This window comes from Empidonax traillii, unplaced genomic scaffold (assembly GCF_003031625.1).
Source record: "Empidonax traillii isolate 1590-97213 ecotype Southwest subspecies unplaced genomic scaffold, ASM303162v1 scaffold912:size315693, whole genome shotgun sequence".
NCBI lineage: Eukaryota > Metazoa > Chordata > Aves > Passeriformes > Tyrannidae > Empidonax > Empidonax traillii.
In genome coordinates, this window is record NW_020956105.1 from 207,604 (window position 1) to 221,562 (window position 13,959).

Genomic DNA, 13,959 nt, shown 5'->3' on the forward strand with positions numbered 1-13,959 from the left:
GGTAAATTACTGAATAAGCTCAATGTACCTGGCTAACAGTGGTTTTTCAAACCTCTGAAATCTTGAAGTTTTTATCTTGGATTCTTCTCAAAGAGCAGCACTGACATTTCTGAAGCATCAGAACTTTTCTGCACTTTACCATTCATGACATTTCTTATTTCAAGAAGGTGGAAGTTAAAACAAATCCTTAAGAACTCTCCTGTAGCAAGGCAGCCAAGGCCTCATGATTCCCACTGAATAAACTTTTTTCCAAAGCCTTTTATGTTAAAGAGAAAGAAACAGCACTAGAAAGGTGGCATTCAAGGTTAACAACACATTAAATGCAGGGAAATACAGTTTCACACCAATGAATGTGTTGGAGAATGATGTGAAAATTAATATTGGAAATAAGTAAGAAATTACCAATATAGTGGGTATTTGCTATGCTGAACAAGTGTGAACATTTGCTTCCTTTAAGAGAAATTGCTTCTTCAGACTCAGCAATCCTTGAACTTTCTGAATACCGTGAATGGGATTTAAGAAAAGCAGCTGTGTCACAGAGATGCAATGAAAAGGTACCTCACAAGACCTAAAAATAAACACATAAATGCCAGAACTGGGGGAAGGGACTCATGCCAGTATGTGGCAAAACATGGCAAGTTCAGAGACCTGAAAATATCTTATACTGAATCCTTAATTTTCAGACTGGGTAACTTCAGAACAGTCTGTGATCTCCTCTTTTATTGTTACTGAATGCCCCAATACATGCCACAAAAAATATATGTCCTGTCTAAATTAGGTTTTAAAAGGGAATAAAAATCTATGCTTCTTATGGAACACAGTTTGACAGAGCAGCTGCAGTTCATATAAAGTCATCTAATTAAACTGTGAGAGCAAGAAGGAAGGAAGCACAAATTTATATTCTGTTTTGTGCATAAGGAAAGTATTTTGCATGTCATTATTTTGTAATTATGGTATATATAACCCTATAACTCTTATCAGGTTCTAACTGTAACACATCAGGTAGCCAAGAATAGTATCTTTTCAGTGCCATTTTAATGTTCTATCAGCATTAGACACAAAAAAACTGTCATTGGAAACAAGACATCACCATTTTATTGGAAAAAAAAAAGACTCTTAAAATGTTTTAGTTGCAATAACAATCAAAGATTTATACTTTCCGTAAGTGCTTAATTATTTTACATCTATTTCTACTGCTATCACTAAAGTTTTAAAGCCTGTAATTTAAAAATGGACTGCTGTTTAACAGAGCATATTACAAAATCCAAACATATAATATTCTTATTTGGAATGTTGAAATAATTTCATATATATTCATGTTATTCAAGATAACCATAGGAAACTAAAGAAAGCATGAAATAATTAAACATTTTATTCAATACTGCCTTGTTCTCTAATTAAACTACAACTATCTCTATATAAAAAGTAAAAATCAGTTCACTCAGAATAAGGTAACTTGGTAAATTTTCCAGTTATGTTCCTAATAAATCTTCCATGTAAAAATAAAACACATCAAGGAAAATTTTTCCAAATGGAAGCACTGACATATGTACAGGTCAATTCCATTCATGCATCAGAGCTGACAAACAGCAGCCCACTTTGCATTAAGGTGTGTTTGTTCTCTCCAAATTCCTTTAAAGGAATCACCAAGTTTAGAAAACCTTCGAGTAGTGACTGGAATCTCGAAATGAAATATTCTGTTTTCCTGACACTCCAGTATCACACTGCTTACATCTGAAACAGAAACCAGGAAAAGGTGCATTTTCTTCAGCTCACCTCTCCTTAGGCCATCCAGAAAGAAGCATCTGCAAAGGTTCCCTGTGCACAGTGAAAGTGTTCCCAGCACAGAAAGACTGACACAAATCACACCAAAATGACGCTGGGTAAACCATAGAGCACACAGTTGAAAAATGATGGATGAGCTGCAGGAAGATCTGAGGAAGTGTGAGCAGTCTGTTCTTCTGTTCTGTCTCCAGGAGGGCTGGAAGAATCCACTTCCACTATAAAAATATTGCAAAAAAACATTCTTATTTCTGAACATGGCTGAATAGAAGAATGCTTTAAGTGACATAATTTAACACATCTTCTCTTTGATTAATACTCTTTTACATTCTTGCCACTATATCCAAGAAGCATTTTCTGAAAACAACAGGAAACTAGGGAATGTTTCTGATCTGAATTCTTTCTCTCTTCAATTCTATGACAGTGCAAGTTTTAATTAAAATTACTTTTATTAACCCTTATTTTAAGAGGTAAGTCCCATACACTGAAAAACAGCAATACAATTTTATAGACAGTATATTAAAAGTTGCTTTACTGAAAAATCGTTCCCCCCTCTCCAGCAAGATACCAGGTAGAATTTCTTGCATCTAGTGTGCCCTTTACCATGCAGACTGTCTAAAATCACTGATGATCTTCCTGCAGTCTATAACCTATTTATATGGCTTATGTCATGCTCCTGATGTACCTTTTCAGTCCCACTGCTTCATTTTGTAAGAGTTCAGTGGAGCACAGACTTTAGCTTTTGGTCAGCTATGACAAAGCGTCCCCCAAAATTATATTTATGTAAAAACGGCTACCCCGATTATGGTATTTTATCAGTTGTCTTCTGACTCTCAGTTCTTATAAGAACAGTCACAGAAAATTGTCACAGTTCACCTGCAAGGTTTCACTTCTACCTGTGAACCACCCATAGCTCTACCAGGTTCTAATTAATTTAATAAAATAGTCTCTTTTACTAAGCTTTTTAATTCTTACTTTCAGTGGAATCCCTTTCCCTGTGAATTCCACTCTTATGAAGAGCACGGACTGTCTGCCCAGTTGTTTGACCAAGGCTCAGCAAATCTGGAAAAAAATGTTAGTTTTCTGTGAGGTTTTAATGAAAGTTTTGAAATACAAGAAAGTATCAACCCTAGAGCCTGGTGCTGTTACAGAATGCAGAAGGACACTTTACAGATCCAGTTATGTATTTCTGATAATGTGAGTTCACCCCCATTTTTGTTTTCCCCATAGCTGATATAACTGCAGGTTGCCAAGTCCTAGGGCACTGCTCCTCACTGGAGAAATCCTACTCTTACCATATGACCATCAACAAACACCCCACTAACATCATTTTAAGCAGGTCACTGCTCTGCTTGCAAGATCAACCTGCCAACAACCACGGTGGCTCCTGCACACAGTTCAGCTCCGATGGAAACTCCAGGCAAAGTCTGGTGAGGAGCAAAGGAAGAGCGGCCAGGAGTCAGGGAGATGCAGGCACCAGGTGCCTGAAGCAGTAACAAACACTCACTGTGGAACAGGAGCTCCAGCCTCTCGGCATTCTCCTGCAGGCTCGTGTACCACTGGGTGGCCACTACACAACCAACACCAGAGAGGCTCAGCAGCATTGCTGTCTCTGTGGGTCTCTCCAGGGCAATAGGCAGGCGACTAAAGAAAGTCAAAAGTGGGAGATTAATAAAAGAAAAATGTACATAATGTATTAAAAAATATAACTAAACAAACACTGCTTTTTAAAAGAAGGAGAAAGGCATTTTCTTGTATGCTGAGCATAAAGTGTCTTCTGACATTCATACAGCACCTTGAATCTCATGCAATTAACTTGGGTAACTTTACATCTTTCCATGGTGCAGTTTTTCCAGTAGGATTGCTCTCTGTCATATTACTGTCGTTCTGGGCATCTCAGGAAATGTGAAAGGAGGAGTGACCCACTAACTTTTGCAAAACACTGCAGAATATCTTTTATAAGAGAGTCAAAATGTTGGTAATCACGTGAAAATACATGTTTAGACATAGAACACTGCAGGAACTGAAACCCTGCTCTATGTCATAAGTATGATGTTAATTTGGAGGCCTAAAAGCAAATCACTTGTAATGTGGGATTTGATTTTTTTACTGCTGCACATTTAATTAAGTATCTTTCCTTAATTATTGTTTTAGTGATGGGATGGGAGTGATACTCTGTAAGGCTGGAACTGCAGTAAACAGAAGGTTGAAGTTTGGTTTTATTTGACTCTGCTTTTCATGGTAACTTTATCAAAAGATGATAATTAAAGTTTTCAGTAATTTTTTGGGGAGATGCTCTGTTTGTCTAAGTAGTTATGTGACTCAGTTTTAAACAAATGTTATTCTAAACTTTCAGGAGGCTTTTAGACTCAAACATGTAAGTCCTATTGATAAATTCACCAATCTATTACAGTGAAACTTGAAAAGTTTTGAGTTGGAAAAACTAGTTTAAGGAGTCACAGTTTGGTTTGGTTCAGGAAATGGCTGTTTAGAGGAGGTGAAAAAGGATACACAAAAATACCAGGAGGTTGTTATATATTCAGAGATCTGCATATTTACATATGTAGTTGTGTGTACAACCTATCTTACAAACAACTGATTTTAACTTATGCATTGTTGCACTAATTAACAGTATTTTTAGAGATTTTTTTTTTTCCTTCTACTTGCAGGAGTAAATGAGAATATTTGTAACTCAACATTTTAACACTGCTTTGAAATAATCTGCCTTATTGTGGACTTCACTGAAATTACCCTACCTTTTGTGGATATCAGAGTTTGCAATTCTTTGGTAACTTTGCTGTGACCGTACCAGATCCAGAAGAATCATCAAACTACATTCTGGAAAAAAATTTAACAATGGTATTTGCACTAATAATAATGCCCAGCATAATAAATATAAGTAAATCAAGCCCTTTTGTAAGTTAGTGACTTCTTTGAATGCAGTCTAAACAACTAATATAAAATTTAGATATTTGAGCAAAAATTGTCAAGTATTATGTAAAGGAACTAATAAAGTCCCCCTAACATTATTTGATGTAATTTGCTATGGTTTTCCATACTCTTATGCAGTTTTTTTTTTGCTGTGCCCCATTAGCATAACTGATAATGAAGTCCACATACCATCTTATTACAGAATTACCTATATGACTCAATTCTGTAGTTACAAACTCTTTGAAGAGTTTATGCTATGCAGGTGTGGAAATGTTTTCTATGCAGCTCCTCTCCACCAGTTACAACCAAGCTACACCTCCAACAGGCCTCATTTTTCTTAAAGGGCTCCAGCAAAATAACTCAGAATACTCATAAGAATTAAAAGGCTTTGCCTACTCTTTGGTTTGCTGTAGTTTTAATCTGTTACTTATTCTCCAGACCTAAGCACATGAGAAGTAATTTACTTTTCTGTCTGGAAAGCCTTTGACACACTTGACAACTTTTATGATATCTCCTCTCAATATGTCAGTCTCTCCTCCTAAAGTATGTTTACGCCTGGAAATAAAAGGTGATGCCATTAAATAAGATTTCTCAATTGGCTTATCTTACTTGGGATGTTCATAGCAACCAATCTGTTCAGTACTACATGAGACATGAATCTCTCCATCCCATAGAAGAGAAATGCACTACAGCTTGTCAGCAGCTGCTCCCACTCAGCTTGGCTGAAAGGAAGGAAGAACAAAGAAAGGAAATTACTTTTATCTTACTATTTACTATCTTACTTAATACTTTCCAGAAATTATCCACAGCAAACACTTCAGTTTTATTTACTCCAGAAATAATTACAACAGAAGTCAGCATGCAAAGCAAGGAGATAAATCAGACTGCAGAATTCCATGAAAAAATGTAGTAACTCACAGGGACTATTAACAGCAGCTATCTTAATACAGGGGTATACTAAGTTTAGTAACATCTCTTACTGACAAGAGGCATAGTGTATTTTTAGATAAATACCAGTTTCTCCATAAAAAAAGAATTAAAAATAATTGTGCAGCTTTGAAATCCCAGTCTTTAAACATTCAAAGGCAGTATTTGTATCTGCACCCATTGCACCCACCAGGGCACAAAGCCATTACGATTTGAAAAGAAATGTGGATAATTAGCCCAGCTGGCAGCAAAACCTGCAATTTGATAACAACCATCCTTCTAATTGCTAGGAAGAAATACTAAAGAATCTACTCAGTGACATTAAGTAATTAGGGAAGATTCCAAAGGACTGATTCTAAAACAGAAGTCAAGATGTCCAGTGATGGCCATCTTGACTTACAAGACTTGTCACTGCTTGACCTCTCGAGATCCCTTTTATCCCTCTATGGTTTTGATCTTAAAAGTAAAGTAGTTCTATAAAGAACGGTGTGTTGATGAATGTACTCCATAAAATGCTATTACCTCCATAATCAATGTCTGAAATTGAGAACTCTGAGACGCACCTTGACTGCTTTGCTTCTGAAATCTGTACTCCAACCTTACAGCTGACTCGAGGTGCAAGAAGATGCTACAGGTTTTAACACTTGGATTTAAAAACAGTTATGAGCAAAGCCAGAAATTACACTTAAGCTCACATGCTTATTCATCAAAGACTCCTCCAGGAGACTTTCTGTCAAAATTCGATTATCTACATATACAGCAGCTCTGACAAAACCCACCAGGCTAAATCCCTTTGTGGCACTGTATTTCAGGTCCCTAAAATATTCTGTCTACACATCTAGATCTGTGTTTGAAACAGTAACAATGGTCTGCTGTGTGTTTACCAGCTCAGCAAAACTTGACCCTGTTTTATGACCGAAGACTCTGCGAACAGGCACAATTTTAAACAAGAAACGTGGATAAAACCAGAAAGCAGACAATGTTACATACCTTGGAACATGCATGTTGCCAATGACACCTTCCCACTGTGCTGTGAACAGGTCCTGGTATTTTTCTAGGATTTCCTTTATTTTCTGGGAAGGACTTGAAGCTTCTGTAATGACAGAATTTCATCCTTAAGAGCATAACATGCTACAAACTACACTGGGAAATCTTAATGTCAATAATTTAAAAATTATGTTATAATACTTAGAGGTCATCGTTTTTGAAACCTAAGTCTGGCTTTTAAAATTGAAGTAATCTGTGACATTTTCAGAGTAAAACTGTGATTCCCATTTGAAAGGTGTCTCTTATAATGGACAAGAATTATTTGGCAGACAGGTTGAAGACTTTAAAAGCACAAAGAAAAAACTGTAGATACCCTGAGGAAAGGGTAAAGAATTGAAAACCAGTACTGATCATGCAGTTCTGTTCCAGAGGCTTGGAGAGGACTTCAGTAGGTGGAAAACAACTAAATTTCCAGAGTCCTGATTTCAGAAAACAAGACTCCAATGCCACCTCTGCTCTCCAAGAACACTGCACATTTAATGACAAATCATTTTTTCTTTTTGACTCTATTTCACACTAGTGTAAATTAAAGATGGATGCTAGAGCCAGATACTGAGCACATGAACAGTGGTTTATTTCAATCTGCTGTGAAGCAGAAACTGCAAATGCATGAAGCCATTCTCTGTTATGCCACTGATTATTCAGTAGCTGCTTCTGTGTTGCATTCAGACTTAAAAACTATTTCAACAGCTGAAGGGAGTCAGTCAGACAAACGGAGAGGGCCTGTTTATGGGGAGTGACAGGACACAGGGAATGGCTTCCCACTGCCAGATGGCAGGGTTAGATGGGATATTGGGAACAAATCCTTCCCTGTGAGGGTGGGGAGGCTGTGGCAAAGGCTGCCCAGAGAAGCTGTGGCTGCCCCATCCCTGGAAGTGTCCAAGGCCAGGTTGGATGGGGCTTGGAGCAACCTGGGATAGCAGAAGGTGTCCCTGCCCATGGCAGGGGGTGGGACTCGTGATCTTTAAGGTCCCTCCCAATCCAACCCAATCTGGGATTCTGGGATTCAATTAAACTCCTCCATTAACTGTTACAATGTTTCACTGATGCTGCATTTCCCTGGGATAAGCAGTGCTGTCCTGATGAACAGCTAAGCTTTTTTGCCAACAACTTTATGTCACGACTTCATTTTGTGTGGTACAAAAATGTCTCAATTCCATGGGCAGATTGTGAAGAAAGTACTATTTAATATATATTACCTGCTTCACTTCCTTCATTATAGGGGTCCACAATGTCTGATAAACAGTTAAGCAGAAAACAATGTGATTTAAACAACAAAAGAAGAAAGTTTAGCTGATACACCTGGCTCAGGGTTTGTGAAAGGATACATTTAAAATTACGAGCATCAACACTCAAGGGTAAATCCCGATTAACTGTTGCCTGCAATTGAAAATAACACATATTGTATTGTATGTAAAAGTTTCAATCAAATATTAACAGTATTGCATGCTTTCTGTCAAACAACTAACAGGAAGACATGTCAAAAAACTAACCAAGCTTTGAAGGCAGGATTAATGAAGATGATACTCAATTGTCAATAGAAATTAAAAGCATGAATTATTCTGAATAATCTAAAATGCACAGTCATCCATTACATATATACACGTGTCTGCACAGGCAAATACAGATATACATTTATAAAAATTACATGTATACACTATATGAAATATATTGTTGCAGGACATCTTTTAGTAACTTTAAGCAGCTCACTTGGTGGGTCATTAAATATGTCCACTTACAAAGTATGATTTTTCCAAGAAGCAACTCCTTGCAAAATCAACAGTAATTAAAATTGTTATGGACTTATGTGACATTTATTCCACTTGAGAATTCTAGCACACATAATGAGCTTCTGTGCAAGCCACTTGAACACTTTTCTATGCAAGCTCTCTAACATTTTTAACAAAAATAAAAGCTATTTCTATTAAGCTTATTTAAAAAATGTGGAAAGCTCACCATTTGAACATTCTTTTTCTGACGTGGTTTTGATTTTGTTTCTTTAGATATTTCAACATCTGTTTCTGTGAAATTGAAAAGAAATTTTTTTTATTATAACATTTAGGTAGTTTTAGAAAGTAAATGTCCTCAAAGGATTGCATATATATATTGTACTAACAACAACAATAATAAACAACAACAATAATAAACAATTATAACAACAACAGGTTATACTGGAAAAATAAAAATTCTTTCAGAACACAAAAAGGCAAGGACATTACCCAAACTGTCTTGCATAAAAATACTGGCTTAAAAGAGGAAAACAAGCTGGAGATGTGATCCCTTACACATAAAAATGCCTGATTATACTGCCAATTTCAGATAGAGTTGAGCAGTGATTATCAAAGCACTTTCTAGGCCTATTGCCACATTTCTTAATTGTTGATGTTAATGGAATTACTGAAGATTCTGTGGGACACGCAGATATCAAAAGGAAAAAGAAAGCGTCATATTTGAATTGGAATTTTTATTTGTTTGAGGGAATTTTAAAAAGCACAGAAAAGTGACTTCTATTTCTCACTGTATATGTGAGCACCACCCAGAGCACACGTTTCAGCCACTGTCACTGGAGTGCCCTGAGGGCTGGGGGCAGTTTGAGATCCACATTCAACACCCCTCTGGCTCACATTCCCTCAGTCAGTGGCCGCTGTCAGACTTTGCTCCCTCTCATTTATCTGCTTCAAAAATCAGGCAACCATAAGGAGTTTCACTTTAAAAAAGGCAAAAACAGAAATGGAAAAAACCTTACATGTTCTAAAAGTCGTATTTCTGAAAGACCTGTAACAGTGTAGGAGTGTGGATGTAAACCAAAAATATTCTAATCTCAGATTATTTAAAATTCTTTCCCTTAAGAAAGAAGAGGTGAAATGAAGGCTGAATACTATTAAATATTACAGATAAAATTTATACATACAATGCAAGAATCACCCTGGCACAGAATACTTTCATGGTGCAGAGTGAGATTTTCTAAACTTGGTCTACTTTTTGACTTAGTTTGTGTAAATTAAAAAATACTTTTAATAATTTTATGAGGTTTTACCTATGTATGAGCAAAATGCAACTTCACATTTTTAACTTCAGTAATAGAAGGTATCTTTGATTTATAAAAAAACCGCTTAGTCCCCACGTTTATTACTCACTTCTAGATCTAAGAAATGAGTTTTACGATGACAGAAGGTCAAGTTTAGCAACTGTTCAACTACCTCATTTTAACTCATATTGCTGAAGAGTTTCTGTAGAGTTCAAGTGTCTGCAGCAGGGAAGTTCATAAAGCCTATGAGGATCTGATTTTGTACATTTGTAGCACAAAACCCAAGAAGAAAGTAGTTCAGAGATTAAAAGCTTTTAACATTTGTTATTTTGAGCAGTCTTACAGTACTGTTAAAGAATATTAACAGAAGTGTAATTTTTTTTTTTTTAAGTGGAGCAGAAAACAACTTTAAAAGGTTTAAGACCATATTTGTAAACATGGCCTGAAACTTTGCAAGCCATTTAAGATTCCACTGAGTTTTACACAATTCTTTAATGTATAGAGGTTATTTTAAATTAGTTACCATTGCATCACCAGTCTGTGATAAGTCTGAAGTAAGTCTACTGTACTATACAGTCCATCTAAAATACTGGAAACCTATTGTATGTGTCAGCCTTCCAGTAAAATACACACCACCATTCATACTATTGAAACTTTTAACTATCTTGTTTTCTGCATCATCATGAATATCTTTCATTTATCTTTTACAAATAGATGCTATTTATCTAACAGTACCTGACTCAGCCAAACGTCGTCGATTGTAGAGAATCTGGAGAGAAAAATCTCTGGATACAGAACTTATTCCTTCCTCTTTAAATATACTCAGAGCTTCCAAAGGCAATTCCATAAGTGATGTATCCCCTAATAATACCACACACAATTCTGAATCCATAGGTGCCTCTAAAGAAATGTGACAGAACATGATTTAGTAGTTCTCAGTTTTATATAAGTAAGTGCAGTTAGATGTCAAAACCTAAATTTGTTCTATGACACATGAACTTCACTGTACTGTGGATCAAGTGCTCTATGCAAAAATATTTTTTTTATACCATTACTCCTGAGATGTTCTCAAACTTCTATGCACTTATGAGCACCGATTCTTCAGAGGGAAAAATATCCCCGTATTAATAACCAACCATCTCCCATCCAAGTCCAACCATCTCTCCATCCAAGTTTTCCAAACCTCTATGGTTTGGAAAACTCTAAATGAATGCAGGATAGTTCCATCCAGCATATAAAACTTCTCTCTGAGAGTACTCTGAAATGTTTGACTTGATATAGAAAATAAAGCAGACAAAACCAAGGCTTTGTCTTCTCCCTGCTTTCAATAAAATTAGAACTAAACTGACTGGATTTTGGTATTTGTCTGTACACACACACACACACATATATTGTACTCTGAGGAGCACATACCCTGCATTCCAGCTTGTTTAGTGTCCTTGTCTTTCAAACTCTTTTTTCCTGATTCAGCTGCTGAAAGTGTTACACACTGGGATTCTCTGGGAAGAGGAATTCAGTGAAAATATTACCAGTACTAATACTCCTGTAAGCAAAAACTTTCACAGGAGACACAAAACTGTTTCAATGCTTTCAAGATGAAATTTTACAAAGGATGTGCTCCCTTTGGAGTTCCTGTCCCTTGGAAATCCCATCTTTAAAGAGTTTAATTATAATGTTGCATACTGAACTTAAGCATAAGTGTAACTTAAGCTAGAGAACGATGCTTGTTAGAAATGGCCATTAGTCTATCATGTGGCTCAGTCTCTTAGTCTGGCATATCCTGCACATCCTGTCCTTCAGGATGTAAAACCTTCATTCAGCAGGACATCCTTGCTAAAACCATTCCTTTATTTGAAGGACTTTGAGTCAGAGTTCTGTCTTCACAAATGATAATCGAACAAGTCAACATGTCTTACCTGAGAGCAGAAAAATCAAACTGTGCCAGCACTGGTTTCAGATATTCTTCCATCATTTCTAATATTTCAGAGAAATCTGATGTCAAATCAAGTCCATTATCATCTGTTTTCTCTGTTGGAGTCTATCACACACATCAAAATAAAAATTGGAATACTTTCCCCCTTCATCCTAGTCAAATACCATTATTTATATAAACTTTTTAATGTTAAATCAGAAGCTAAATCAAGTTATTTGAAACATCATAAAATGCAAAATATGAAAGGTCAGTTTCAAAACTACTTTACTTCAAAATTTCCTATCAGCATTTTGCAAAACATTCCAACATAGGAATCAGTACAAGATGTTGATATTTTTTATTTCAGCAATAATACACTTCAGCAATTTCAATGGGGAATGGCAAAAAAGTAGAGTAGAAAGAAAAGATGTGTTCCACCAAATAATGAGAAGAAATTGGGCAAGGACAACTTTTTACCTTTATACTAATGATGGAAATAGGCCTATACCAGCTTTTGTTAATGCTATATTTAACAGTGAATTTTCCTTATCATTAGATAAAACCTAAGTTTTATCTAACAAAGCCAAAATTAAAGTAAATTAAAATGCTAGGATGTAGACTTGTACGTTTCCTGTGTAGAAAAACATCTGTCACCTTGCAGATTAAAAGTGTTTGTGAAAGTCACAGGCTTTTCCAGTTACACAAGTTGTGCTCACTGATTGTGACAATGTCCTTAGGGAACTGAGCCTTCCTGCAGTATCAGAAAGCTTTTATCAGCTAGAATTTAAGAGGGTTCTTCAAATTTAAGACTCCAACAAGATGTGTCCTTGAACCAAATTTTTTTGACTAACAGATTTGCATCAACTGTGTCCAAATAAGGAGCTACAGTGCAGAAGATACTGTGTGCCCTAGAGAAACTTTGGAAATCAGTAATAAATCTCTGGCTAAGGTAGTTTTATTTTGATTAAAGGGTTGCAATCTATGATCCTGCTTTTCTCCTTGGAACAGCATGGGGTTTCATGTGATATAAAAACCAATCTGTATTTGCAAATGCAAATCTCGTACGTATAGTACATTTTCAAGTACATTTTCATATTTTTAGTACATATTTTTCACCTTATTTTAAATCTAAGTAATAAAATACATTACCACATCTGGTTTGGAGACAAACTCTGGCAAGTTCTGAACAACATTTTGCTGAAGGTGACTCTTCATTTTTTGCTGCTTATACAGACGCACTTTTTCCAACAAAACACGGAATGCATCAGGATTCACAGGAAATCGAGACACTTTGGCCTGCCCTGTTAAAAGGAGGATAACACCCTCTTAAGACTCCTTCTGATACATATTTGCACTTGAAGAAATGATTGTACAAAGACCACCAGTTTCTAAAGCCGTGGTATTTTTTGAAAATAAATACAAACATATAGAAGCACAAAATATACACAGAAATGCACAGTGAAAAAAACTCAGCAATTATTTATCTATTGCAACTTCAGCCTTCAAATATAAACAAAAATTCTGCAAATTGTGACTAGATACATTATATCTGATAATGAAACATATATCCAGGAATTTACTTTCCTTGATAAGAGGAGAAGAGTTAAAATTATTGGACAAAGTATTTTGAAATTTTACTGACTGCAACAGTGAAAGCTATGACTTATGAGAAAGTCTTCTCATAACCTCAGTGCAATGATTTTTATCTCTCAAATAAATATAAGAGGTACTTACCCACGGGTTGGGGGAGTTTTTCTTTTTGCTGTGCAGTGCTTACTTTGGGCATCTCAATCAATGAACTGTACAAATTTGATCTGTGGAAAGAAGGAAAGTGCTGAGTAGATTATTTGACTGTTCAGCCTTGTTTATATCACTCATATTTATTAGATGAGTAATTATTACCCTCTAAAATAATGTGATCACAAATACTCTCAAAATGCAGTATCTACCCCCATCCTGGGTTCAAAACTCTGCAAAGGTAAGTTCTTTTACTACAATATAGCAAATAAGGTAGATGTCTACTTGTTCTATGGCAATTGTTTAAGATCTTTTAGAACTGGTGAATGCACTCAAAGTCAAGTGCTTTAAATCAATTTAAGAGTGGTTGCTAATTAGACTGCAATCATCAGATAACTGGTGGCTTTATAAAGCTAAATATGACCCTTCCTATCATTTCCAGGAGCATAAGCAACAGGGGCTGGAAACTACTAACAGAATTTAGGAGGATATCAAGAGTGGCCTGAAACCTTTCAAGTGACTTCTGGAGATTTAAGAGAGAATTAGAGAAATCAAAAGTACAGAAGATGTCCAGCTTTGAGCTGCAGGCAGTTTT

At 36.0% G+C, this 13,959-nt stretch overlaps 1 protein-coding gene across 1 annotated transcript in view; it reads right to left on the reverse strand.

The window, feature by feature from the left end:
• Positions 1-1,020: 1,020 nt before the first annotated feature.
• The window catches only part of CFAP46 (cilia and flagella associated protein 46), a 65,048-nt gene continuing 52,109 nt past the window's right edge, over positions 1,021-13,959 (reverse strand). The window contains exons 47-61 of the mRNA XM_027902825.1: positions 13,362-13,441; positions 12,777-12,928; positions 11,632-11,753; positions 11,129-11,214; positions 10,451-10,615; positions 8,644-8,708; positions 8,016-8,067; positions 7,887-7,922; positions 6,631-6,733; positions 5,323-5,435; positions 4,539-4,620; positions 3,290-3,426; positions 2,758-2,844; positions 1,809-2,000; positions 1,021-1,302 (exon numbers count right to left, since the gene is read on the reverse strand). Of these exons, the coding sequence (XP_027758626.1) occupies positions 1,864-2,000; positions 2,758-2,844; positions 3,290-3,426; positions 4,539-4,620; positions 5,323-5,435; positions 6,631-6,733; positions 7,887-7,922; positions 8,016-8,067; positions 8,644-8,708; positions 10,451-10,615; positions 11,129-11,214; positions 11,632-11,753; positions 12,777-12,928; positions 13,362-13,441 (1,417 nt within the window). The 3' untranslated portion in view covers positions 1,021-1,302; positions 1,809-1,863. The remainder of the gene's footprint in view (positions 1,303-1,808; positions 2,001-2,757; positions 2,845-3,289; positions 3,427-4,538; positions 4,621-5,322; positions 5,436-6,630; positions 6,734-7,886; positions 7,923-8,015; positions 8,068-8,643; positions 8,709-10,450; positions 10,616-11,128; positions 11,215-11,631; positions 11,754-12,776; positions 12,929-13,361; positions 13,442-13,959) is intronic.